The following is a 26,960-nucleotide window of genomic DNA, read 5'->3' as shown; positions in this document are numbered from 1 at the left end:
AACAGCTCCTAGCAGCCTGGCCTGAAGACAAGTTTCCGTTGTAAGAATGCTGGTATTTCCAGCCAGGCTTTGGCATGGAGGTGATGATGTTATAACCATAGTCCCGATTGTACAGGAATGAAGTGACTCTCCTAACAAGCTGCATGAAAAGTTATCCAGAAATTTAGGTAACTAGAGACATCAAAGAATATAAATGTTATATTTGTATCTCAACAGTATTTTGGATTGTTCTCAAATACACAAGGCTGGCCTTCTTGAGACATTTTCAAGATTACCAACATCTCGGGATGAACTCTGTGTCCCCAGAGACTATATAAAACCTGGCATAGAGGAGGTACTTAAGAAATGTTATATGAATGATTGAATTCAAGAACAGCAGAGGAGAAGTGATGAGCAGAGAAGTAATGTCCAATGAATTCATGTATTACCTGCAGTTGCTTTTTTCTTAATCAATTCATTGCTTGGAAATAAGTTAATCTAAATGAATCCATTCCTGGCCTTTATGTAAATTAGTGGTCTGGGTACTCACCAGCCACCACACCTGAATACACAATGGGAGAACATTTTGGAGGGTGGCTGGGAGGTCAGCATTGATCCAGGGAGTTATGACGGTAGAATAAAGCTTGCATTTGCCATCTTAAAGCACTGATGGCATCCGTTTCTCCTCCTGCTGGCACCAGGGTCCCTGGCTGTGGGAAACGAGGGAAATGTTCCCAGAGGGCTCCTGGAGAGCAAAGTTCTCGTCTGGTGATGCTCCATTTTTCATTATTTTATGATTGGCCCAAATTTCAGGACTGCTTAAGATAAGAGAGTAGAACTTTCTGTTAACTCAGAAAGAGTATACATCTCTGGTAAAGACCATGCCATCAAAAGGCCTGTGTGTACACTGCGTGATAGTGTCAAAGTCAGATGGAGATTTTAGGGTCCACTCAGCAAGGACAGGGCTTCTGTCTGTCTTGTTCATCACTGTCTCTCCAACATCAAAATAGAGTCTGGCTTTGCAGGTTAACTATCTCCCAGACTAGGTAACACGTTCTGAAATTATTTATTTTATTTTCCAACAATTCTGAAAGGTAAGTTTTTCATCCTCCTGACAATATGCCTGAGGTTGATTATGCCCATGGATAATTAGTTCATTTTGAGACTTGTTCATCTCTAAAATGGATAATGATACCTACTCACAGTATTGTGAGAACCAAAAAAAAAAGAAACCACAATGATGCAAATTAACACTTTTTTTTTTTTTTAGAATTTACATTGTTCCAAGCACAGTGCTATACCCTTTATAGACATTTTCTTGTTTAAAATCCACAACCAATCTGTGATTTGAGTTTATTTGCTAGTAAGTGACTGAGCCAGGATGAGTCCAAGCAGTCTGATGACCTATCTTTTCCTTTTTTTTTTTTTTTTTGAGATGGAGTCTTGCCCTGTCACCCAGGCTGGAGTGCAATGGTGCAACCTTGACTCACTGCAACCTCCGCCTCCCGGGTTCAAGCGATTCTCCTGCCTCAGCCTCCTCAGTAGCTGGAACTACAGGCAGGTGTCACCACGCCCAGCTAATTTTTGCACCTCTAGTAGAGACGGGGTTTCACCACATTGGTCAGGCTGGTCTTGAATTCCTGACCTCACGATCCGCCCACCTCGGCCTCCCAAAGTGCTTGGATTACAGGTGTGAGCCACTGCGCCCGGCCAGCCAAAACTGTCAATGATTTCAATAGTATATGTCAGTGTCTAGAATAGTACTAGACAATAGTACTAGACAAATAGTACTAGTACAAGCCTACAACAGGTGCTCACTAAATGCTACTTTCCTTATTATCTCCAAAGAGATAATACATGAAGTAGCAGAAGTTCCACAAGAACATAAATGACTTTTTCAGAACCCACAGCGAAAGCCAAAGTCAACATTGGAATGTATCAGTTCTAATCACATACCCATCTTAACAAAGCTTAGACAAATGTATTATTTATTATGGATTATTCTTAAGTGACACATGGAGAATGATGAATAGACTAAAACATTCAAACATTATTCAAAATTCTGAATTTTAATTGGGGATGAAATTGAAAAACAAATACCTCACCTGCTCCTTGCTTCTTGCATTGGTCACCAAAAGTGACCATCTGCCCTGCTCTCTGGCTGTGCTTGCTGCATGCTGCCTGGGAAGCAAAATGTTCCCAGGTACTCAAAGCCTCCAGTGGACTCAGTCATTGGATGAGCAAGTAACTTAGGTGGGGAGCCAGGCCACCTTTCAGCTGCACGGGAAGCCAGAATTTGGAGCTCCTTATCCAAGCCAGTGATCTTCAACTGTGGCCCAATTAGGAGGACCACCTGGGAAGCTGATGTATTGCTCCAAAGCAATAGATTCTGGTTTGATTGGTCTGAGGAAAGGTCCAGACACAGGTATTTTTTAAAAGCTCCACATGTGACTGTAATGGCAGCCAGAGATGACAACTTGTCTAAGTAGTGGGTTGGGATGTTGTAGGAAAGAACTCTATGAGGTCCCAATACAGTGAGAAGCCTTGGAGTGACAGGAAGAGAGACAATAAATATTGGTCCTAGAGGATGAAGAACAATTTGGAAGGTTGAAGGTGGCCTTGACCCCAAAATGGAGATTGTAATACCTTGCAGGGTCTTTTGCCCTGACCAAATAAAGAATTACAGACTATTCCTTCAAGATTCTCTTTGGTGTTTTGCCATTCATTTTATTAGTACTATTAACCTTCTGCAAAAATCCCAGTGGCAGTAAATGACTGTAGCAAAAGAAGCTTAGCAGAACTTTTTAAAAATGTGAAATAAAACAATAATACCAGCAGTCTCATTTTCTGGGACAAGATTACAAGGGCCACCAATTCTGCTACAGTAAGGTGCAAGTGGGATGCATCACTTTGATGGGGTCAGGGTGGAATTTCTCCCACTGGTGTCATGCAGAATGATTAATTTATTATGGAGATCCAAAAGCTTGACTGAATGCTACTCTGAGATGGGCTACTAGATCATTATATTGCTCCTTCATATTTAATTAACTGCAGATGACTCTTGATTTTTCACGGACATGTTATGCCTGTGGCACCCAGATTCAAATAGAAATAGAAAGTGCATTCCAAAGATAAACAAAAATACAATTAGATGTATTTTTATACATCTAATTCAACATAGATTGAATACATACAATCTATGTCACAGTTCCCTTCTCTTAGCAGAGGTAATTGAAAATCCAATTTTCATGTGGTTCCAGTGGGTCAATTGGAAGAGAAACACAGCAGCCACTAATCCCCCTGAATAAAAGACCAATCCTTCTTAAATTTACACTGGTTATAGAAATTACATGCATTTAGGACACTGTGGATATCACAAACTTTCAAGAATAAACTTCAATTAAAAAAAAATGTTATGCAAGACAGACATTTATGTGAAACCCAAAACCATAAAGAACCTAGAAGAAATCTAGGCAATACCATTCACGACATGGCACAGGCAAAGATTTCATGACAAAAACGTCAAAAGCCATTGCAACAAAAACAAAAATTGACAAACGGAAATAAACTAGAGAGCTGCACAGCAAAAGAAACTATCATAAGAGTGAACAGACAACCTACAGAATGGGAGAAAATTTTTGCAATCTATCCATTTGACAAAGGTGTAATATCCAGAGTCTACAAGCAACTTAAACAAATTTACAAGAAGAAACAATAAACAACCCCATTAAAAAGTGGGCAAAGGACATGAACAGATATTTTTCAAAAGAAGACATTTATGCAGCCTACAAACTTATGACAAAAAGCTCAACATCACTGATGATTAGAAAAATGCAAATCAAAGCACAATGAGATATCATTTCATGCCAGTTAGAATGGCCATTATTAAAAAGTCAAGAAACAACAGATGCTGGTGAGGCTGCAGAGAAATCAGAACACTTTTACACTGTTGGTGGGAATGCAAATTAGTTCAACCATTGAGGAAGACAGTGTGGTGATTCCTTAAAGACCTAGATCCAGAAATATCATTCGACCCAGCAATCCCACTACTGGGTATATACCCAAAGGAATATAAATTATTCCATTATAGACATACATGCACATATATGTTCATTGCAGCACTATTCACAATAGCAAAGACATAGAGTCAACCCAAATGCCCATCAATGATAGGCTGGATAAAGAAAATCTGGTACATATATACTATGGAATACTATGCAGCCATAAAAAGGAATGAGATGTCCTTTGCAGGCACATGGATGGAGCTGGAAGCCATCATCCTCAGCAAACTAATGCAAGAACAGAAAACCAAACACCACATGTTCTCACTCATAAGTAGGTGTTGAACAATGAGAATACATGGATACAGGGAGGGTAACAACACACACTGGGGCCTGTTGGGGGTGGGCAGGGGTAGGGAGAGCATCAGGAAAAATAGCTAATGCATGCTGGGCTTAATACTTAGATGATGAGTTGATAGGTGCAGCAAACCACCAGGACATGCATGTACCTATGTAGCAAACTTGCACATCCTGCACATGTACCCTGGAACTAAAATAAAATAAAAAGACATTGACTATTAGATGGAGCAGAAGAAAATGTTGATGGGGTGGAAATTCTACAAGATAGCAAAGCTGCCATGAAAAATATAACTGAACATGCACACAACAGAACTTGGATGAAGGTATGCCTTATTTAATTCCAAATATATTTATATATGTAAGAGCTGGTCATTAATCTCCACGTGCTAGAATCTCACTCTTGCAGATTTTGTACATTCTCCCTACATACTCTGACTTCAAACTCTTTCCCTTCTCTTCTATCTAATGTCTGTCTTCAATTCCTTCCTTATCCAGGAGGGTCAGGGTGGCTAGATGATGTGGTTCACCATTTAGAAGGTTCTCTTGCTTTATTCTCAAGTCCATTGATTCACTGTCCTTTCATTGCGCCTGCCTGACAAAAAACCACATCCTTATAAATCTGACTGGCTGCTCATCACCTACAACCGAGGTGCTGAGCTGTGCTGGAGAAAATAGCAAACTATAGAGACTGACACAGTGTAAATTACTTGTCTCTAGTCCCTCATAGACCCCCAACAATCCTCTGTTTTCTAATCAGTTTTCTCCAAAGTGTGCATTTCAAACCTGCTCCACTTTTCTCAACCTCAGGTCCTACCTCCTCTTCCTTTAACCTCAGCAGGTAACAGTGCCTCCTGCTTCACAAAGAAAATAAAAGAAGACAAATTATAACCCCCTGCTATCTGTCCCATAGCAGACACAATTGGTGCCCTGCCCATTTTCCCTGGGGCTTCCAGGTGCTTGACAACTCTCTCTGGTATAGAAATACCCCATCTCCCTCACTCTCAGGTAGGTGTGCATTCCACACTGGCTCCAGAGTCCCAGGGGAATTCCAGTTTCAGTTACCCACACTAGCACTGACTTGATTATATGCCCTTTATGACCTTCCCTTTCCAAACTCACATTTCAAAAAATCATCAAACCACCTGCCTTCAAATCCTTGTTTCAGAGCCTGCTTCAAAGAGAACATAAATTAGAACAGTACCATCTTCTCCTCCTTTCTTCCTGCCACTGTGGAAGGCTGTCCTTTCTATTCAATGCTTATTTTTCCACTTATCCTATGGATCCCATCTCCTTCCTCTTTCTCAGGGACTCCACTCCACCAGTGATCACCTCTCATTACGATGTCTTTTCTTTGCCTTGAATTCTACTTTATATCCTATTAATTTTACATCCCAACTTTGATTTCCTTTTCTTCTTTGATTTGTCTATTTGCCCATTTATTTATTTTCTATTTATCTTTGACCTTTTCCTTACAGAAAATATCTAGGAACTAGCATTTTTTTCCCCACCCAATCTCAGAAACTTTGTAGTTTACTATGTTGACACTTATATTAGAGATCTTTTCCGGATATGTTATTTTAGGCTTTTAAAGGTATTTCCCTTTGTATTTTCTCTACCTGCTTTTGCCAATTTGGTCAAGCCTCATTTACCTTACTGCCCTGATAGACCTTCTGTATGGGCTGTCTGTATAGGCTCACAGTATGATGAGCTTGGCTTACAGCGCATGGGCAATTGATGTATTGCTACATTTAATCTTCTGTAAAAGTGAGAATACTCAAGTCATTGAGCCTGTCTCCCTGCCTTTATTCTCAACCCTCACCACCTTGCCATCTGCACTGTGACCAGGATGAGCTGACTGAAATGTATCTGGCCAAGTGACTCCTGGAGTTAAATGTTTTGCTGACTCCCAATCACACAATAGATAAACACCAAGCTTTGTGACATGGTTTCAGTGCTTTTCTTAATCTTTCGGAGGTTATCTTTCATCATTTTTCTCCCCCATATGGCTCCCTCTCCAGGTCATACTAATTGAGGCTTCCCAGCTTCTCCTCTTCCTGAAATTTATATATTAATTCACTTAGAAAATATTTATTAAACCCCCAGTGTTCCCTCAGAGCCATGCCAGATGGTGGTATCAAAATGGTAAATGATAGTAATGGTCTCTTTTTCCTAGAACTCTCAATCCAGTGGTAAGGCAGGCAAATACGAAAATAATCACAACCACAGGGCAACATATTGATAAGAGGGATCGTGATGGGAGCTTGTAGGAAGCCTCTAGCCCAGACTTGAATGTTCAGGAAAGCAACAATCAAGTCAAAACCCAAGTGAGGAGTAAGTAGAAAATTTAACAAGATATGACTGTGGCATTCTTTCCCTTGTCAAGCTGACAGATTGCTATTCATCCTTCAACATCAGGTGGCTTCCAGAAGCACTTTCCCTACTCCCCCAAAAGAGGTGGTTACTTCTTCACCTGGGCCATTTCTATATCTTGTACCTCTATCTCTCTGCCTGTCTACTTCTATCACATTCTTGTTTAACTGTACTTTTCCTTGTGTTCTCCTTGACCTGGCTCCTTCCCAATCTATCCTTTACTACTCTTCCTCCAGGAAGCCTTCCATGACCTCCCTTAACCCTAGCTTAGGCAGCCCTTTTATGTGTTTCCATGACACTTTATATTTCCTTCAGAGTACCGACTGTGTGGTACTGCATTCTTTCATTCATTTGTCTTTCCATAATTGAGTGTATATTGAGAACCTTTTTCTCTGTTCTAGTCATGTGTTCTGAACTGATAATCCAGCAGGAAATAAGTCAGGCTAAAAAATTAATCACCATCACACACAAGTAAAAAATGCAGGGTGTCCTTTAGGGGCACATAGCCCAAGGATCTGATCCATCCTGAGAACCACGTCTTCTCCACCCCCTAGATAGGCTCTGTGAGGGCAGGCACCTGTGTGTCATTTCTCCCTGTTTCCCCAGCACAGCGTCTACTGCATCTTTGTAAACTCCATGAACACATGAAAAAATGACAGAAAAAGTGCCTGGTCGGTGCTTCACAGGGATGACCGAGTCAGTTGCAGTGTCTAAGAGTTCACAAACTGAGACGCAGGCAACATCCGAGGCAGCAAATCCATCAGCAGGGCCAGGACAGCCAACCAGTCCTCCCTGGAAGGCACTGAAAAGGAGGGGGGCTGCTGTGCTCCTCCCTTTTGCCCTGAGGATGGTGGGGGTAGGTAATGAAGTCAGACAGAAGGTCACCTGTAGCAACATGTCTCGAGACCAGTCCTGTGTCCTCTATTCTTCAGAGAGCAGTTACAGACATTGCTGCCAAAAGAAACAGCTCAGAAAGGGCCAGAGGAAAGGCTATTGTCGAGCATAAGGTGGAGATATGGGAAGGGAGGCAAAGTAAGAGACTATGAAGACAAATGAAGCTAATTCCAGCCACAGAACCAAGTCAGGTCCTGTCTGTTTCTTTTCAGCTAAAGAAATCCCCATGGTTAGACTGTCAGCTCCAATTCAGCCACTGCTCATTACCTCATCACCCATTTCCTATAATTATGTGTTGGTAGCCTCTTTTTCCTCTAATTGTAATTAGTTGTCAGATATGAAATGAGTATTGATGGTATTTTCTGCTTCTCTCTCATGCAGGTCTTTCTTTGCATATTTTCATCATCCAGGTGTTAGGACAAAGCTTTTATCTGTAAATGAGTCTTAGGTCTCACTAATCCTTTGAGATTATTAAAAACATAGAAAGGAGAGAGTATATTAAAAAGGCAAAGCTGTATATTTACCCCGCAATGGAAAATTTTGTCGATTAGGCAAGTTGAATTGACTCACAAAACTCTGAGCATACCTCATGCCATAGAAAACTCTGGGAGAATTTTAATTTTCAACTATGGCTACCGATGACATAGAAAGGGCTCAGATAAGCTAAAATAAGTGGGGGAAGTCATCCCAGATCCAGGAATATATTTTCTTCTTAACTATTCATGGTGGTCATCTGCTTATTACCTCAGCCACTATTTCCCCTCTTTAGGTAAGAGTTCTTTCATTTTCTTTTGAGAATGAATCACTTCCCTACTCCCAGAACGCAGTTTGGGTGGATTTAAAGTACCCTTCCCCAGTGTCAGGGTGGGTCTTGAGAGACTGAAGTCTTTGATGATTGGCTCAGGTATGGATACATAAACCAACCAGAGCCAATGGGATGTGAGGCTTGAAGCCTCTGCAGCCCTCTTGCCAATTTCAGGACAGCTTAAGAATAGAACCAACCTGCAGCTCACAGAATTCATAGTTTGATTCCCAGATAAACCCATATGGGTCCACAGTCCAGGTGAGCCTAGAAATTCTTCCATGTGGGCCTAGAAATTTGTGTTTTTGCTAGAGCTGATGTTTTGGCTTGCTTTGAGCTGTGTTTTCTGTTGGCTTACTGTGGAAGGTTTCTGATTCATTCATACTCAATAGGCCTGAAAAGAACTGAGACTTTATTCCTTCTTCATCCAGCTGAGGCCCTTAAGGCATTCCTATGAATGTCTGCACAGTCATCCTCAGTGTGTTGGCCCCTGGAGGGTCATTCAGCCATGTACGCTGCACTTTCAGAGGTGACTGCCTGCAGCCCTGTGCTCTCCTCACCTGAGCATACCAGAGGCAGGCACAGACACAGCCCCACCCCACTGGCAGACAGGACTCAAATGATTTCTCCATTTCTTGCCTCACTGTTAGATAAACTTAATAGCATTATTGATTGAAATTACAAAACTTTCATTTGGGTTTTTATGATGCACAGAGTTTAGAAAAATAATCTTTATATAAATGTAGAATGTACAAGGCAAACAATATAAATAGACTTGTACATACACAAGATGTGCCTTTGTCAGGTTGCTGCTTAGAGTACAGAACTATGGGGACCTCATGAAACCTTTAGGGCAGTGTGCAAAGGAGGGAAAGGCAAGCATTAGGAACTTCATTGATGGTATCCACAAAAACCAAAATGCCTGCACTCAATTGCATCCTTACTTTGAAATCTCTCATGGGGAAAGCACACCTAATCATGGGCCAAGAGACATGGATTCCAGTCCCCATTTTTGTCTATGGAGCTTTCATAAGTCATCGTCTACCCTAACTCTGGAGATGGATGCCAGGAGTCACTCAGGTTCTGACATTTTCTAGTTCAAAAGTGAAGACATTTTCACCCAGCTACCAACCCAGAGTCATGCTGAACCTAATCATGACATCATCTGACTATTGCCTGAATAAGAGAGACACAAGGGGCCCTACACATTTGGTGCAGCCATTCTCATTTCAAGGAGGAAGCGGAAGTTCGGGACATTAAGAGATGTGGGTGACAGCAGTGGCTGTGTGTGCTTGGAGACTGGAAGTAGATGGGCCGTAAGGGATGAAGCTGCTAGTGGAGGGGGGAGGGACAGAAAATGGGGGAGTCTGCCATCTCTACCACTGGTCTTGAACAAGACATATCGCCTCTTCCTGACCCTGTTTTCTCATCAAGGAGCTGGTGGCTGCAAGGACTAATTCTCCCTCTCATAGCAGTGATGATCTTTAGTGAGATCGTCTTTATGAATGATTAATTTCAGCAAATTGCCCACATCTGAGCCTAGAGAGGACCTTTTGTTCCCCATTACTAATGGTTTTGAAACCATTTGTTTCATTTTTGAATCACAGGTTGGCAAATGAGGGCTACTTATCCCTTTGCGGCTGCATGGAGAGAGATGAGGTGTGTGCGTGCATGTGTGCACATGGGTTGTTTGCATGCCCAGAGTGTTGAATAAACCCCTCTGTGTACAGACCCTTCTATTTTCTCTCCCTGAGTTCTCCCCTAAGCCTCAAACTCTGACAGCATGTGAAATATCAGGTTGCCAAACTCCTACCTAAGCTGTATCATCACTCCTAATAGACTCCTGGGAGCAGAGGCAAAGTCATGTGGCCAGCAGTCCCTGCTGATTTAGAGGGCAACCACTTGTCAGCAATCTCTCTCTTTCTTCCTTTCTTCCTTCCTTCCTTTCTTTTCTTTTTTCTTTTCTTTTCTTTTTCTTTATTTCTTTCTTCCTTTCTTCCTTTTCTTTTTCTTTCTCTTTCTTTCTTTCTTCCTTTCTTCCTTTCTTTCTTTCCTCCTTTCTTTCTTCCTTTCTTCCTCTCTTCCTCTCTTCCTCTTTCTTTCCTTTCTTTCCTTTCTTTCCTTTCTTCCTTGCTTTCCTGTTTTCTCTTTCTTTCTTTCTTTCTTTCTTTCTTTCTTTCTTTCTTTCTTTCTTTCTTTCTTTCTTTCTTTCTTTCTTTCTTTCTTTCTTTCTTTCTTTCTTTCTTTCTTTCTTTCCCCTTCTTTCTCTTGTCAGCAATTCTTAAGAGGGATTTTATCCATAAAATTAGGAAACTAGGAAGAAATATTTTTAGACGATTTTGGAAAAATACGAAGGTCTGCTCATTTTTTATGTGTATGCATCATGACATTTATTCAAGTTAGACTTTCCAGAAAGAGTGACATGCCTAAAGCACTCTTGTATGTTTAATATTCATACACCATTTAAATTCTATGGGTATTTTGGAGTTAAGATAGTTCACTCTGTTTGTGTTATGCAGAAAAATTGGTAAACTCTTTCAGGGAAAGCTTGCATTTTAAAACCACCTCTCAAGTGTCCTCGGAGGCACTTCATAAATATTTATTATTGCTGCTCTTATGTTGTTATAATAGGTGAGCTAGCTAGTTTATATCAGCCTAAGCAACAAGAATGGGAATCACAAAGGGTGTCATAAAAATAATACCATCCATGTTAAATATTTAATGTCGTGTTCTCCTAGTGTCAAAATATTTAGTGCAGTGAGAGCATCACTAAGGCAGAGGGAGATGAGCCAGGACTATATTCTGCACATATGAATGCATTAAAAAGAAGCCCACACAGTTTATTCTTAAGATTAACTGCTTTTGCTCTAGAAAGTTCTCTTGATTAGGGAGGGGCATAAGGCAAGACTGGCACCCAGATGGCAGGAGTCGAATGGCAGGGATACCAGCTCATCCCACCTGCCCTGAGGCCAGCCCTAAGCAGGGCAGATTCTCCTCTTTGGAGGCTTTCCAGTCCAGTTGGAAATGCCTCAGGCCAGCTCCCAGGCCTAGATCTGGGGGCGGCTACTACTACATAGAGAAGAATCATGGCTGCTGGCACTGGGCACACTAGATATCAGTTCACACATTTTTCTATCTTCTTCCATCCAGATAAGACAATGTATTCCAACCCTGATACTGCCTCAGAACCGTCAGGGCAGCATTTTAAAAACACATGCACATGGAGCTCCTTATTCAAAAGATCTAGGTTGAGACGGGATTATCTGAATTTTAAATTAAACAGGTAATTCCAATGTGCAGCCAGAGTTGAGAAGAAACACCTTTTGAGAGACTCGTATAAGTCCTCCAAGGTGTTAAGGAGTATTTTACTTTATGACTTTACTTCTTCAAGGATGGCATGAAGCAGCTGCCTAAAAGGACACAGAACATCTCCTTGGAATCAGTTTGCATTCCCTAGGAATTAAAGCCTTGAGGATGTGTGAAACAGGGACCCAAAGGCATGGTGGTGTTCTTTCTCTCCTTTGCTGTTTAGATCCAGATCAAACCCTATCTGGCGGGGCTGCATAAATTGTCCTCTTGACCTGCGAACAGCCCAGGAAAGCTCCATTTGGATGATGGTATTTTATATTATGTTCAATATGTGCCCAGATGAAAAATTAGCAAGTGACCACATTACTCCTCATTTGGGTCTTCCATATCTTCCTACCTATATCCTTACAAATACTTGACTCTGGTTGGTTGGTCACATACACTTGCATGATGTTTTGAAAAAAATCAATAAAAATCATTCCTCAGGGTTCTCCAGAGAAACAGAACCAAGAGGGTGTGTGTGTGTATATAGACAGAGACACAGAGAGATGTATTATAAGGAATGGGCTCATGTGATTATGGCGGCCAAGAAATCCCAAGATCTGCAGTTGGCAAGTTAGAGACTCCAAGGAGCTAATGGTATAGCTCTACTCTGAAAGCTGGCAGGCTTCAAGATCCAAGAAGGCTGATGTTTCAGTTTGAGTCTGAAGGCAAGAAAAGATCAATGTCCCAGCTTGAAATGGTCAGGCAGGAATTCCCTCTTATTCACAGGAGGGTAAGCATTTTTGTTTTATTCAGGCCTTCAACTGATGGGGAAAGGGCTACCCACATTAGAGAGGGCAATCGGCTTTTCTCAGTTTATAGGTTCAAATGTTAATCTCATTCCAAAACACCCTCATAGGTGCACCCAAAATAAAGTTTGACTAAATATCTGGACATTCCATGGCTCAGTCAAGTTGACACATCAAACTAACCATGATGTGCCTTTTTTCATTGCAGGCATCTTGCCTGCTAGGAAGCATGCCCATTCCAGAGTGAATGTTGCAAGGTAAAGTCAGCCCCTTTCAAGCACACACAGGTGAGCTGGACATTGTGGTGTGTTACCTCCCATAAAATGAATCAGACTGGCCTACTGTTCCTAATGGGAGACTTTTTGGAGCAAGTCAGTGTGGGTAGGTGCCCCTTTCTAACTGTAGAAGCAAGAGCCCTGATGAAACAGCTCTGGGTCTAAACCCAGCCTAGACCCCATGTCACCTGTGTATATGATAGGTTCCCCAGTCTCCAACCACCTTTTAAGACAATCCCTGATGCTGGGCCTCTCTCTATCTCCACTCCCTACCCCACACTTCTGTCTCTTCATTGATATGCCACTGGAGGAAGTCAAAGAACTGGGCTGGGCCTCAGCAATTCATGATTTTTGACTTCAGCTGTATCCTTGCTATTACTCAGTGGACCTTTTGTCATTTCTTAGCAACTGATCATCTATTTAGTCATTCACTCAAAAATATTTTTGAATACCTGCTGCTAGCCAGATACTGTGATCTGCTCAAGGTGCAATAGGAGTGTAGAAAAATAGGCAGTCCCTGCTCTCAGGGAGCATACAGTCAGGCAGACGCCATGAGCCAGATGTCCTAAACCTGTCCAAACACCTCAGTCCTCTGTGTTTCCAGGTGATCTCAATGATAATCCTAGGGTCACCACTGTTAGAAGTTCCTGGGTCTGCATTTCCAGCCTAGAGATCTCCACAGAGTTCCCCTTGTTCTCTAGATGTCTGAAGCTGGGAGGTCACAAGCTCCTTGGTCACCACTCCCCAACAGTGCTGTCTGCCCTCACAGCTCCCTCCTGTGTCTCCTGTCTCTGAGATTTCAGCTCATCCACCTCCATGCCCAATCCAGGAATCTGGGCATCCTCCTCCACTCAGGAAGACCTCCTATTCTGTATCCAGAGATCACCAGTCCTATTTATTCTTTTCTCCTAATCACCTCCTTCCTCTACATCTTTCATACCACTGCCTCATCATCAACTCCTAATTAATTTTCCTGCCTCCAGCCTCAACCCTGTTTCCTCTATTATAGCCTTCATGTTACTTCTAATACCTTTGATTATGTCTTATTCCTGACTCAAGGTTTTCAATGGCTTATTGCAAGATTGAGCAAGGTTTTGATAACTGTTTTTGGCATAGGATGAATTTTGTTTTCCAAAATTTAATATGAAGCACTAAAAAGAAATGAACTATCAAACTATGAAAAGACACAGAAGAAACTTAAATGCATATTACTAAGTGAAAGAAGCCAATGTGAACGGGCTACATGCTATATGATTCAACTATATGACATTCTGGAAAAGGCAAAACTATGCAGATAGTAAAAAGATAGTGATTTCCAGGAGTTAGAGGAGAGGGAGGGATGAATTGGCAAGACAGAGGATTTTTTAGAGCAGTGAAACTAGTCTGTATGATAACTGTAATGGTGGATACAAGTCATTATACATTTGTCAAAACCCATAGAGTGTACAACACCAATAGTGAACCCTAATGTAAACTATGGACTTTGGTTGATAATGTTGTGGCACTGTAGGTTCATCAGAGGTAACAAATGTGCCACTCTGGTGAAGGATGCTGATAATGAGGGAGGTTATGCATGTGTAGGGACAGGGGTGTATGGGAACTCCCTGTGCTTTCTGCTCAGTTTTGTTGTGAACTTAAAACTGTGCTAAAACATAGTCTACTTTTTTAAAAAAATAATAATATGAAGAAAAAGTGGAGGTGCTTTGATGGAAGCTGTGGCAGATGGAAGGAAGAGAGGGGAGAGAAATGGAGCCTTTGCTCCTCCTTGTCCCCTAAGTGTTTGTTGAGATCTGGGGACCTTTGGATTTGAAGGAATTCCAGAGACATAGAGGACAAAGCTAAATGGCTTAGCAAGGCAAACAAGGGTTCTTATAATCAGACCAACTTTCTTTCCAGGCTCATTTCTTGCTGTTCCCCAATACATTGTACTCATAATATTCTATAAATGTGACCTGTTTCCCCAAGTACCTCCCCTTGGTGGAGTCTCCCTCTGGAGTCGCCGTTGCTTGCATTGCTTCCTGTATTAAACCTTTTGCCCTCCCTCTCCACTTGACTTCTCCCTTCAAGTGTCAAGCCAAGTGATAACCCCTGTTCCCATATCAAGCTATCCCAAATCCCCCAGGAGACCTTCTTTGCGCTTCACTTGCCCTGTACTCTCCATTACGGCATCTGTCAGATACATTATCAGTTTGTTTTTTTGCAAGCCTAACTCCCACTGCACTATGATAAATTTGAGGGCAGGCTCCATGCTCTTGTCCTCATATCTCCTGTAACTAATGCCTGGCTTCATAAATCTTTGCTTAAGAATGAATAAATGAATGAGTGAATTAATGTAAATTCTACCATTTTTCTCTTGTAAGACAGTTCCACCTCCTACCAGATCGAGGTAAGTTTGGTCACTCTGAGTTTATTCCTTTCCCATGAGTTTTTTGACTTCAAGTATTGACAATAATGGGAAGTATATTTACAGGTCAGGCCAGCCACAGCAACCCACAGGTGGGATTGACCACATAATATTAATATGTTTTCCCATTTCTCTCCTTGGCAGAGCTGTGTTCTTTCGGATGTACCATCAGTTCACTCTCAAGTTACTTCACCTTTCTACTCCCATTAACACATTTGCTCTTAGTTCACCAAAAGGAAAATTAGCAGAGCAAGGAACTTCCAGCTGCTCCTTCTCTGGTAGAGAAGAAAGTCAGAATTGTTAGCTTTAACTATGACTTTTAGAGTATTTCAAGAAAAGACATCTATAGCTTTTTTATTTCCTGGCAGTTTTACTACTTAATTTCTAAGGCCTCAGTTGAACATGGGTAGTGACTGAACTGACATCCTAAGCCTACAGCAGTAAACCCAGCTCCATTTGGATTTGACAGCTGGGGTCTGCAGAGCCTGACAAATTATCTAAGGCTGGTGCATTATTTCTTTCTATGAATTTCTTGTCTCCTCTGGCTTATAGAGGCAGTTCAGAAAAGTTCTCAAAGAGTGCTTATTCAAGTTGTCAAGCTTTGTTACCTATTTTGAATGAAGCCTGAATGTTACCTGTTTTGAATTATCAGCATCCTTCACCAGAGTGGCACATTTGTTTCCTCTGATGAACCTACAGTGCCACAACATTATCAACCAAAGTCCATAGTTTGAACTTCCTTGTTTCCTCTTATTTTTCATGCAGTGTCTTATCACAAGTGTTCAGGCTCTTCAAAAAACTTGAAGCTCAAATCAGAATTTGCTGCTCCTGAATCAAGTCTGTTTCAAAGTTCGTTAAAATGCCTGCAGCTCATATACAGTCTACAGTTTTAAAAAAATAAATAAATAAACAAAAACCGGAGACTGGCCTCTGGAGACTGGGATTGCACAGGCACCTGAATCTGTTATTGTCTTAAGGGCTTTCAGTTGAGTTTTCTGTGTACTTATTGACTAAACTATTTTCCACCATAGATACAAGCTTGTAAATAGTTGACCAATGCTTTTGCACTACATGTATTTCTTACTTTACATTAATAGGTAATTCCTTTCAATAATGAATACTGAACAGTTATTTACTGTAAAGATATTCTTAAAAAAACTAAGGTCAGAGTGTCCCTGGTAATGAATCTCCAGGGTCTTTCAAATATGAGTAAATAGTAACAATATCAGAGCCATAAATTAAGCAAATGTCAAATTACCTTAGACTTATGGTGAACAATTACTGCCTTCACCTCCCAAGTCAGATTATTAGGAAAAATCAGAAAAACTCAGACACTGGTGGCTTTCCGTGTCTTTGAAACACCCCCTCACACATGCCAGCTCTGAATCTCACACATCCTCAGGGCTCTCGTGTTGTAGTTACTGACCCACCCTGGTCACTCCCTCTCGTTCTTTGAAAATTTTAGCTCATTTCTCACTGTCACTCTCCAATGTTAGTTTTGCTGTACTTTTCAGTGAGTTCAGTGACCCCAAAGATGATCTTCCCTGTACCTTCACCTCCAAGTTCCTTAACCTTCTCTCCTTCACTGATCTCGCCTTCTATACAACCTCCACAACTCTCTCCCAATGGACACACCATAGGCTATGTCACTGACAATAACTGAACCCCTCTATAACCCCAGTTTCAAATGTTTCCCTTTTCAACCACTTTCTATCCTTCCAACCACTCTCTAATGTTTTTGCTTCAACAATTCTTTGGGCCCTCTGGGATGTATACTTTATTGATCCTATCTAGTTTTCACAGTCCCTCAGCTCCCTCATTTTAGCTCCTGGCTCATTTCCTGACTCTAGTCCTCATTTTCCTTTCTACTCGGTTTAAATGCCAACTCCACCATTAAAATGACTGCCCTACACAAGCCCTCAGCATCTTTGCCCTCCTTTTATCATCTTATTTAAAAAAACAAAAACCCACCTGAACTTGCACAGTTGAATACGGCTAGAAGAAAAACACATAACTATAGACATGGTCTCACTTCAAATTTAATCATACTGATCTTAAGTTGGTCCTTAATGCTGTCTTGTCACTGTGTGGCCTAGCCTTGGTCAATTCATTCTTCTTCTCTCCTGCATGTCTTCTCTCCACACTTCTAACACTTCCTTCTCATCGTCACTAACAGCTGATGACTTTGCTTCTGATTCCCACTGAGAATATAGAAGCAATAGAAGAGAACTTTGACAAGATACCTCCCCCTCCACTACCCAATCAATCGCCCTGCTAGCCTCAAAGCCCAGGTACTCTGCCTTCTTTCATGCACTCTCTTCTTGTGTGCGTCTCGTGTCCTCAAAAAATCATTCCAGATATTCTTCTCTCTCCTTCTGCATCATATTTTCTTCTCAAAAAGATTTCCCCATAAGTGCATAAATATGTGGTCGTCTTCCATGTGCAAAAGCTACCTCTCTGATCCCCCTTGTCAGCTCAGTGCCACTCCATTTATCTGCTTTTCTTTATAGCAATCATCATCCAAAAGAGTAGCCTTCAGCTTGTCTCTTTGCATTCTCCCAGAGACCATTCCAATTATGCTTTAAACTCTACCATTCCACCAAAACAGACCTTGTAAAAGTCATTAATGACCTCCATGTTGCTGAACTTAATGGCCAATTCTTGGTCCTCATCTTGTTTGATGTATGAGTAGCACCTGACGGATTAGTCACTCCATCTTCCTTGAAATGCTCATCTGGATTCCAGGACTCCATTTTCTTCTAATTGGTCTCCTGCTGTTCTGCTTGCTTTATTTTCAGCTTTCTTTGGCTCCTCCTCAGTTTCTCAATTTCTTAATGTTGGATTTCCTAGGTCTTAGACCATGTGCCTCTATTTTCTATTCTGTCTATATGCACACCCGTAGTGCTGTCATCCAGGAGCCAGGCTTAAACAGCCTCTACTTGCTGATGACCCCCAAGTTAATATATCTAGCTCCCCTTTCTAAACTCGAGTCATATGTCTATTTACATACTTGACAATTTTTATTGCAGGCCTAATTGATATCTCAAACTTAGTATGTCCCAAATCAATCTCCTAATCTACCTAAATTTTTCTCTCATTCTGCTACCTCATTTACTTGTACTTCATCCTTTCTGCTGCTCAGGCAAAAAATCCTTAGAGTCATCTTTGACTTTTCTCTTTTCTGTCATCTTCCACATAGAACCCAACAGAAAATCTCCCGGATTTTACCTTAAAAACATAGCCACAATTTGACCACTCCTCACTACCTCCTCAGTTACCATTCTGGTCTAGACTTAGGTCACAGAATAGCTCTGATTTGTCTTGAATGGCCAGAATGCCAAGGCTGCCTGTTCCTGGGCCTGAGGGATAACTGGAGGCCTCAAGCCTCCCCAGGTTTCACAGTCAGATTCCACGACTTTATGCTGTTAGAATTGCCATCTCTATTTAACCCTCTTTAAATATTGACTGGGAGGAGTAACAATTTTTATTTATTAATGCATATTAATGTATGTGTGATTGTGTGTATCTCACCTTGCCCCCCCCACATATTTAAGGCAGATTGTAAAAGTATATAAAATACATAATAATATAGAAAAGTGAGGAAATTAGGCAAAGGGAAAACAAGGATAGATAGAAAAAATTCAGGTGAATTGAGGGAGTGGTGAACTGAACCTATAAAATGCATGCCATGCAGTCCTTCATACTTGCTAAATGGGAGTGACACATGAGTCCCTTTCTCTGAGGTGTTCCTTAGCATTAGGTTGCCTTATGCTCAATGGGCCCCTGTAAGGAACCATGAACATGGTGGCTCCCTGGGAGAGGGTCATGATGGGAAGAGAAAGGCTAAAAGGAGAAGTGGGGCAATACTGGCCAGGAAGCCTCCTCCTCACCTGAGACCAGGTCCTGGCCTGGACCACAATCATTCCCTGGTGCCCTCCCCAGTCTCCCACCTTCCAGCCCACCCCCACACCACACCCTCAGTACTTACCAAGACCCAAGCAAGAAACTCTGAGTCCTGATTTTCCAAGATTCCTATAATAAAAACAAAGCAACACTTGGTCATCATTTCCTCAGGTGAAACTGTACATGCTTAAGTGAATATCGTATCTCCCTTTTGGCATGATTCTTGACGAGTCCTGGTAGAGACAGAGCCACAGATGTAGGCATATTGTCTTGAGACAAGTCTCCCTTGCATGGCCACTCAGGCACCAGGAAGCTCAAAATCTGTTCAGGCACAGCACAGAACAAAATGTCCCTCACAGAACACAGCTTCTCAGTCCCATATTGTCTTCTGTATTAACTTGTTTACCCATTTATTGGCTTTCTCTCTCTTTCTAGAATGGGAGTTTCTTGAGGGTAAACTTTTTTACCTTATTCACCAACCATTCATTCATTATTTGTCAACTGACCACTTCTCACTCCTTCCTCCGTTACCATCCTGGTCTAGATAGTTCTGATTTGTGTTGAATGGCCTGACACACAGTGAGCCTTAATAAATATTTTTGACTTATTGACTAACAAACTGACTTCTAAAACAGAATATTGCTTCTAATGGATGTGAATTATTAAAATAACAAATACAAAACTATCTTTTAGGTTATTTTAACTATATCCTATATTTAATATAATATACATATTTAACTCTATATATATATATGTGTGTGTGTATATATATATATATATATAAAACTCAAGATTATGTAAAATTACCATGGGAACATCAGATAGTTCTTTATCCCCAAAAGTTTAAGGAAAAGAAATATATTTTTGCTTTCTAAATAAGGATAGAACTAGGAGCTCTAGTATGCATTTGCCTATAAGTCTTTGTGGAAATCCAGACTCAACCCATTTTTCCGTCTTCTGACTAGCAGCTGTTAGAGAAGAAAACAAATTCTCAGAGACAGGGTGCCTCATAGCATTAGTGTAAGGGTCCAAAGTGAGCAGGTGAAGCTGAAATAACTGTAACGCTGTAGAAAAGTGCGCCCTTATTCTCCGATAAGAGGCTCTCATAAAAATACACTTTCCCTTCTTGCTCCCACACCAAAGGAAACAACACAAATAAAACTTCCAAATCGGTGGCACAGCTGAACTACTCCGAGTTCTCCCTTGATTTGTCATCAGTTTTGGTTTATTTAGACTTAGCAATTAGTACTCCCATTTTGGCATCACAAGTTTTTCCACTGCTTATTAATGTTTTCTGTAAAATGCCACCTAAGCAACACATTCAACTGCACAACATAATAAAAACTGCATAAAAATGCAAGGAGTTGAAAGACCCGGGCTTTTGACCCATTGCCACAGCTAGTTGAGTGACCTTGTGGAAACTGCTCCCTTTTCTTTCTGGGGTTCAGTTTCTTCATTCGGAAGATGTAGTGTTGATGTCTATGACATTTTCCTAGCATCACTGTTTGCAGGGCCAGAGCGTGAGAATGTGTGCTAAAGTGTTACACTGTAAACAAATGCAAGGCATAGTGATTTCTGGTGCTTTTTGACTCCTACCCTCCAACAGACATGGTGCTAAATTTTCCCATATGAATTGGACATGTCCAGCTGGAAGAAAACCGTTGCATAAAGAGGCATGTGGAAAATATTTTGAACAACTAAATAGGAGAAAAATAATTGGATTGCTCCAGTGAAAACACTTTATGTAAGAAATTGTTCATTTAGTAGTTTTTCAGAAATCAATAGATGTACAGACAAAAGACTTTTCTTGGTAGTCTAAAAGTCTACTGATTTTAAAGGGTTGGAATCTAGAGCAAATGCTATATTGTAGGGAGAATTTTTTTAAAAAGTCATGGAGATACAGAGAAGAACAAGGCATGGTCCTCTACCCTCAAGGAGCCTAGAATCCAGTGAGGGACACAGAAAAACAAACATGTAATTCCAGTAACATCAGATACATCCTACCATGGAGATCTTTGGGAACACGTGAGGTGGTGGCTTCCTCGGGCTTATATTTGCATAACTTTGTGGGTATCATGGAGAAAAGGATCTAGATAAGGGTTTTCATGTATTTTTAATGTCTTTCAGTAGGGAGAAGTGACTTGCAGAAAACTCTACAGAGCAAGACAGTTCTAAGGCTAAGTCTCTATAGTTCAGAGATTTTTCTAACAAACTCAAATAAGGCAAAGTTATATCACTGGGTACTTAGCAACATTTCACATCCAAAATGGGGAGACTTGTCCTATTTTCCTTATGGCAGCAACTTAAGATAATGATCACTCTGTTATGGGTTTTGAAGACCAAACTTGAGAACTGTCAGCAAAAACAAACTGCAAACTAGCAAGTACTAATGGCCCATTTTCTTGCCACTGCTATTTAAACGCCCAGGATGGCCTTTCTGGAAAGAAAGCTTTACAAGATTTTAAATGTAAGAAAAATTCAATTACAGACTAATACTGCTATAGCGGTGATAGGTACCCACTTTGAGACTTGCTATTTTTGTTTCCCGTAACTCTTTAATACTTTTAATGCTTTTTCTAAATACCCTCATCCTCTAGAGAGAACAGTTATGAAATTCAGGTGGTCACTTTTAAAGTGAGAGGCATTTTCTCTGCATGAGATATATCTGGGTCTATATGTTCATTGCCCTAACTTTGTCCAGATGTAAGTCTCTTTGTGAGGTGTGTACCACTTAAGACACTCCCAACACAGGACGGTGCCACTCACTTTGCACCTGGAGAAGGTAGGAGGAACTAGCTAACTCCAATTCAGAGCATGAAATCCCAACACGATTTCTGCTATTCCAAATGGCACATCTGCATCCTCCTGTCTCTATCCATCTTTGTGCAGTACTAAGTGAAGATGTAGCTATTCTCCAGTTACTCTAAGCCACTTAAAATCTGCTGTATAATAGAAACCCGAATACTTGACACATTTGATCTCATGAGTTCAGTAGCTTGTGTGGCTTTAACATCAAATAATGGCCAAGTTTGCTAATCATGCTGGGCTATAACACATACCCTGGAACCTTCATCTCACTCATGCAGAATTTTCACAAATACCTCATAATCTTATGTGACATTGTGTAAAAAACCACCTTTATATAATATTATTCTATTTCTTAATTCCTTAGTGTTCCCATAAGTGAGGCTACATAAAAATTCTGTAAGCATATCAAATTGCCAATTAGAATGAATTATTTTTCCATTTGATTCAAAATTGTTTCACTGCACAGGTTTAACTATTTTATCTGTGTCAGATATACCAGAAACAAGGCTCACCATGTTCATTTTTAGTATCTGCTCCTGTTCGACTCAAAATAAAGGCTCCTTTTTCTCAGGTGAACCTGAACTGCTCTGCTGCTAATATTAGAAACAAATGACATCAATGTGGAGGCACAGAACACTGAGTTTTGTCAGTCAAATTTCGGAAATCCTAAAGCATCAGTAAAGAGTTATCTGGAGAAGGGATATAGCTTCTTGAGACCTCAAAGGTTGTGATTCCCCTTTCTTTCTGAAGGCAGACTCGCCACTCAGTGAACACATGGCTGACCTTATTTCAGGACAATAATTTGTTCCATGGCAGAGGCATTGAATGTAATTCCTAGCCTCATTTTATGGAGCATCCACCGGGCTTTTTTTTGCTTTTAAGGCAATACTGGAGTAGTGAGAACTGAAATCAAGCATCACTTAGGCTCAGTATTGCAGGCCACTCTGATGCTCACAGTTTCTTTACAAGTCAAAGAGGCTTAAAGCAGATTAGTAACCCAAATTTTTTTGTTTTAAATGGCTTGTTTCTCGCTGTATGTATCTTAGACCTTATTCACAGTTTTAAACGGCTGGGAAAAGTAGCTTGCAAAAATATGTGCCTTACATTTGACCAAGCAAGAAGCATATGCATGGGGCAAAATCCCCGATTTAAAGGTTGACGTAACAGGGACAGCTGGAAAGCATATGCAAGGGGCTCCAGCAGCTGTGTCAGGCTGGCAGAAACAAGCTGAGTTTGACCTGGTTTTCATGTGGTCAGAGAATTACACCATTTGCTGTCTCACTCTATTTGAACATCTTTCTGATCCTTCTAAATCATACTCTGCCTTACCTGGAAGTTACTAATCAAATATGAGATTTGGGTTTTTTGGTTTTGGTTTGTTTTTATTTTTAAGAAATGCACATTTAATAATGTACATGAGCAGAAATCATGTTCATTTGCCAGCCAGCTGGTTTTGATAGTTACAAGGTAACATACATTTTGACAGCCATGAAGGTGGCTACAAATAGTAGTAACATTTTCTTATGAGAGCTCTGTTCATCATTGTTGGTAAGTAAATAATGACTCATTTGGGACTCACCAGGCATATAAATGATTTAGCCAGGCATTTTGAGGACAGACATTAACAGGTGGCACAATGAAACTTTTATTCTTACCTTTTTAAAAATAGCAACAAAGTAGAATAGGATTCTTCCAGATTCTTTGATTTAAAATTTTAAGTCATTTGTCAATTGTAAATTCCAACTAGGTCCTTATTCATTTTCTTTGGTCATATAAAACACCTGATGATCTATATCTTTCTAGAAAAGTCTAGAGAAGTATGGAAAAAAGAGACTTTCCTATAATTAATTAATTAGGTCAAAGGAGATGTACCAAATTTTACCTACGTACCAGGCCTCAGACTAGGCTGTGAGCCTGGGCTGAGTGGCGGATAGTTGCTGCTCTTATGGAGCTTATGTCATAGGAGGGCAGACAGATATTAAATAGATTAATTATTTGATTATAATATTAAATAAAAGGACAGTAGGCCCTAAATACAAAATTAGGACCCTGAGAAAGCTGACCTAATATGGGTAGTTAGGAAAAGCTTCTCTAGGGAAGTAATATTTAAACTGAGATCCAAAGGAAGAGTAGGAAGAAACTTAGTGAAGAGAGGAGGGATCCGCATTTCAAACAGAGTGAACAGCATGTGCAAAGGCTCAGAGACTGGAAGAAGCATGGGTAATTGAAGAACTGAAATACGTTCCAGGCAATAGAGAAGGGGAGAACAAATGGTTGAGTGGTTCTACATGAGTCTGATAGGGTGGCAGGAGCCAGATCAAACAGTGCCTTAAACATTATGTTGCAGATTTTGACCCTTAATATGGAGTAATGGAAGACATTAGCAGGGAAAATGGGTTGAAGGGAGGTAAGAAGGGAAGCTAGAAGGCTGCTTAGTTAATCCTAATGAGAAATGGTGCTACCTTGAAATCGGATTTAGTGGAGTGGGGAGGATGGGGAAGATTCCAGATATCCCCAGCAAGTAAAATCTACAGGACTTAGTATTTTGATTGAATATGAGAGTGAAAAAAGAAGGAATAATGGGCCATTCTCATTTCTGATTTGGCCAGCTGGGTGAAGACGGGTGCTTTTCACTGAAGTATAATGTTCACTGGGGACATTGGGGAAACAAGGGTTTTGATTCTTTGGGCAATCTCGTGGGGACTGAACATCCTTGAGACATCCAAGGTTAATTGCCTAGAACTCAGAGTAGGGAGAGGGATTTTCTGAGTATCCAGGGTAACAGGCAGCATGGGCTGGGTCAGCTGCCTAGGGAACCGATGTTCTGTTAGAGAAGAGGGCCCAGGATGGGGCCTTGAGGAGCTCCAGCACTATGGGTGATGGAGAGGAAGCTGCATCGGCAAAGAAAACTGAGAAGGAGCAGCAAAGGTGTAGGGGGAGACCAGGAAAGTGTCTGTGGAGAAGCCAAAACAGGGGATGGTCTCAGCAGGGAGTGAGTGGGCAGCAGTGTTGAAGGCTGCGGTGAGATAGAGCACAGTGAGTGGGGTGGAGAAATTCCCTTCATGTTCAGCTTTGTGGGGATTGCTGTTGACTCTGTGGCAGCCATTTTAGTTGTGTCATGGATGGGAAGCCGGGCTGAGTGGGCCAAGGAGAGGAAAGGTGTAGAAATGCTGTTCACCAGATGTGTGTGACCTTGGGCAGGTTGCTTGGCTTTTTAAAGTCTCTTTCCTCATTCATAAGTGGAGGTAATCATAGCACACTACTTTTGTTGACAGTTAAGTGAGACAATATAAATGCAGTACCAGTCCTAGCATATTTCAGTGTTCAATTAGTGCTAGTTGCTTTCTGCTTTCTTATTTCTTAGGAAAAGCTCTATTTTAAACACTGAATCTGGTTCTGGTATGCGTACAAAATCTGGTAGGAGGCTGCCTCTGTGATTTTCAAGACCCACTTCCCTGACCTAATGATCCTCTCAGTTGCCCTAATGATCTTCCAGCCTAGATGAATTTGTGCTTAGACATTACAGATAGCCTGAATCTATTATATGTGAATTGTAAGTTATTTTGCTAGAAAAAGTGGGAATTAGAAAAAGTGGGAATGAGAGGACGAAGATAGATAAAAGAGGCAAGGAAGAAGGTGGCACTCTGGAGAAATGATAGAGGTCTGAGGCGTTTAGAACTGTTTCTATGATCACCAGAGCAGGGAAAATGAAGCTGTGACATAAAGTTGTGTGGATATAACCATACAAACTTTAGTGTTCTGTGGAGGTGGGCTTGAGAGGTGCCCACTCATGTCTACTTAGCCCTTAAATAAGAGCTACTCATTGCTTTTCCTGTCTCAAGCATCTAAGGCAGCAGAAAAGCTAGACATCAGTAACTCAAAAAGTCTTAAATCAGAAGAATCTGGAACGTCTCTCTCGAGGGCGTATAATTTGGGGATACGTAAAGTTAAATAGGAAAAATACATCTTTATTTTTCACCACGTTTTAACTGAAAGTTAGCATATCCTTCCATTCTCAGTGTAGGCAAGAAACCCCGTAAGTCCTCATGTTACTGCTTGTGACTTTGACACCATCAAAAACTACAGGTATTTTTGTATCACTTCAAAGTTTCTTTGGAGACATCAAAAAATCATTTACTCTCACCATTTACACTCATTACCACTTGCAAATTGTGGTATTTGACCCACACCTAGAACTTGTTAATACATTAATAAAGAAGCGCATGTATTACTAGGTCACAGATTTGGTTTTTACATATTTTGAACTACAAATTAACTGGAATCCTGTGTATTTTATGTAATGTTATTTAAAAGCTCTTTCCACAAAATGAAGGGAAAGCCTTCTCTGGCATTCACTTAGTGATGAGAGCTGTAATTAGTTTTTACCGTAATGAGTTTTCAAAGGCAAAATAAAACAAAAAAAAATCTGAGGTAGGAGTTCTATGCCTTTTATCTTTCTTATTCCATTTGCTGTGGGTGAATATCTCACTTTCTCTTTAGAAAGCAAAGTCAGCAATGCAGCAGAGACCGAGGAATGAGCCTGACTGAGGAGGAGGGTGATATTTAAATATACACTTAATCAAAAGTAAATGCTTTCAGCCATAATGCATTAGTCTGCCTTTCATTTTCCTTGACAGAGGAACAGAAAATTAATGCCTGTTTCTCTAAGTGCCATGTCTTTCACATCTGCGTCGGAGTGCCATCTATCACAGTGAATCTTATGCTTATTGTGTACGAGATTATTTCCCCTTCCAGACTGAGATCCATGAGGCCAGGATTGTGTCTAAGGTGTCTGCATATTCCTACCACCTAGCACAGTGCTGGGTGCATGACAGGCGCAGTGATGCCCACAGTGGGTGCTGTAATGCTATCGCTTCGCTGTGGATAAAGACAGTATTGTTACTCACTTGTGACTTTCTTTTTGGCCAGGGAGGCTCTGTGGTTTGCCAGAAGACATGGGGCAGTTGAGTGAAATGCAGTATAGTGTGGCAGTGCCTCTATCACTTACTATCAGCAAAGCCTTGGGAAATGTATGGAACCTCTCTGTGTCCCATCTGTTACATG

General features: G+C 40.9%; 1 protein-coding gene across 5 annotated transcripts in view; it reads right to left on the bottom strand.

Annotated features, from left to right (window-relative positions):
* The window catches only part of LOC105488578 (potassium voltage-gated channel subfamily A regulatory beta subunit 1), a 501,524-nt gene that overhangs the window by 98,635 nt on the left and 375,929 nt on the right, over positions 1-26,960 (bottom strand). For all 5 annotated transcript variants that reach the window (XM_071091130.1, XM_011752785.3, XM_011752788.3 and 2 more), the window contains one exon: positions 19,174-19,217. In XM_071091130.1, the coding sequence (XP_070947231.1) occupies positions 19,174-19,217 (44 nt within the window). The remainder of the gene's footprint in view (positions 1-19,173; positions 19,218-26,960) is intronic.

Source organism: Macaca nemestrina, chromosome 2 (assembly GCF_043159975.1).
Source record: "Macaca nemestrina isolate mMacNem1 chromosome 2, mMacNem.hap1, whole genome shotgun sequence".
Lineage (NCBI taxonomy): Eukaryota > Metazoa > Chordata > Mammalia > Primates > Cercopithecidae > Macaca > Macaca nemestrina.
This window is presented reverse-complemented; position numbering and strand designations above follow the sequence as displayed.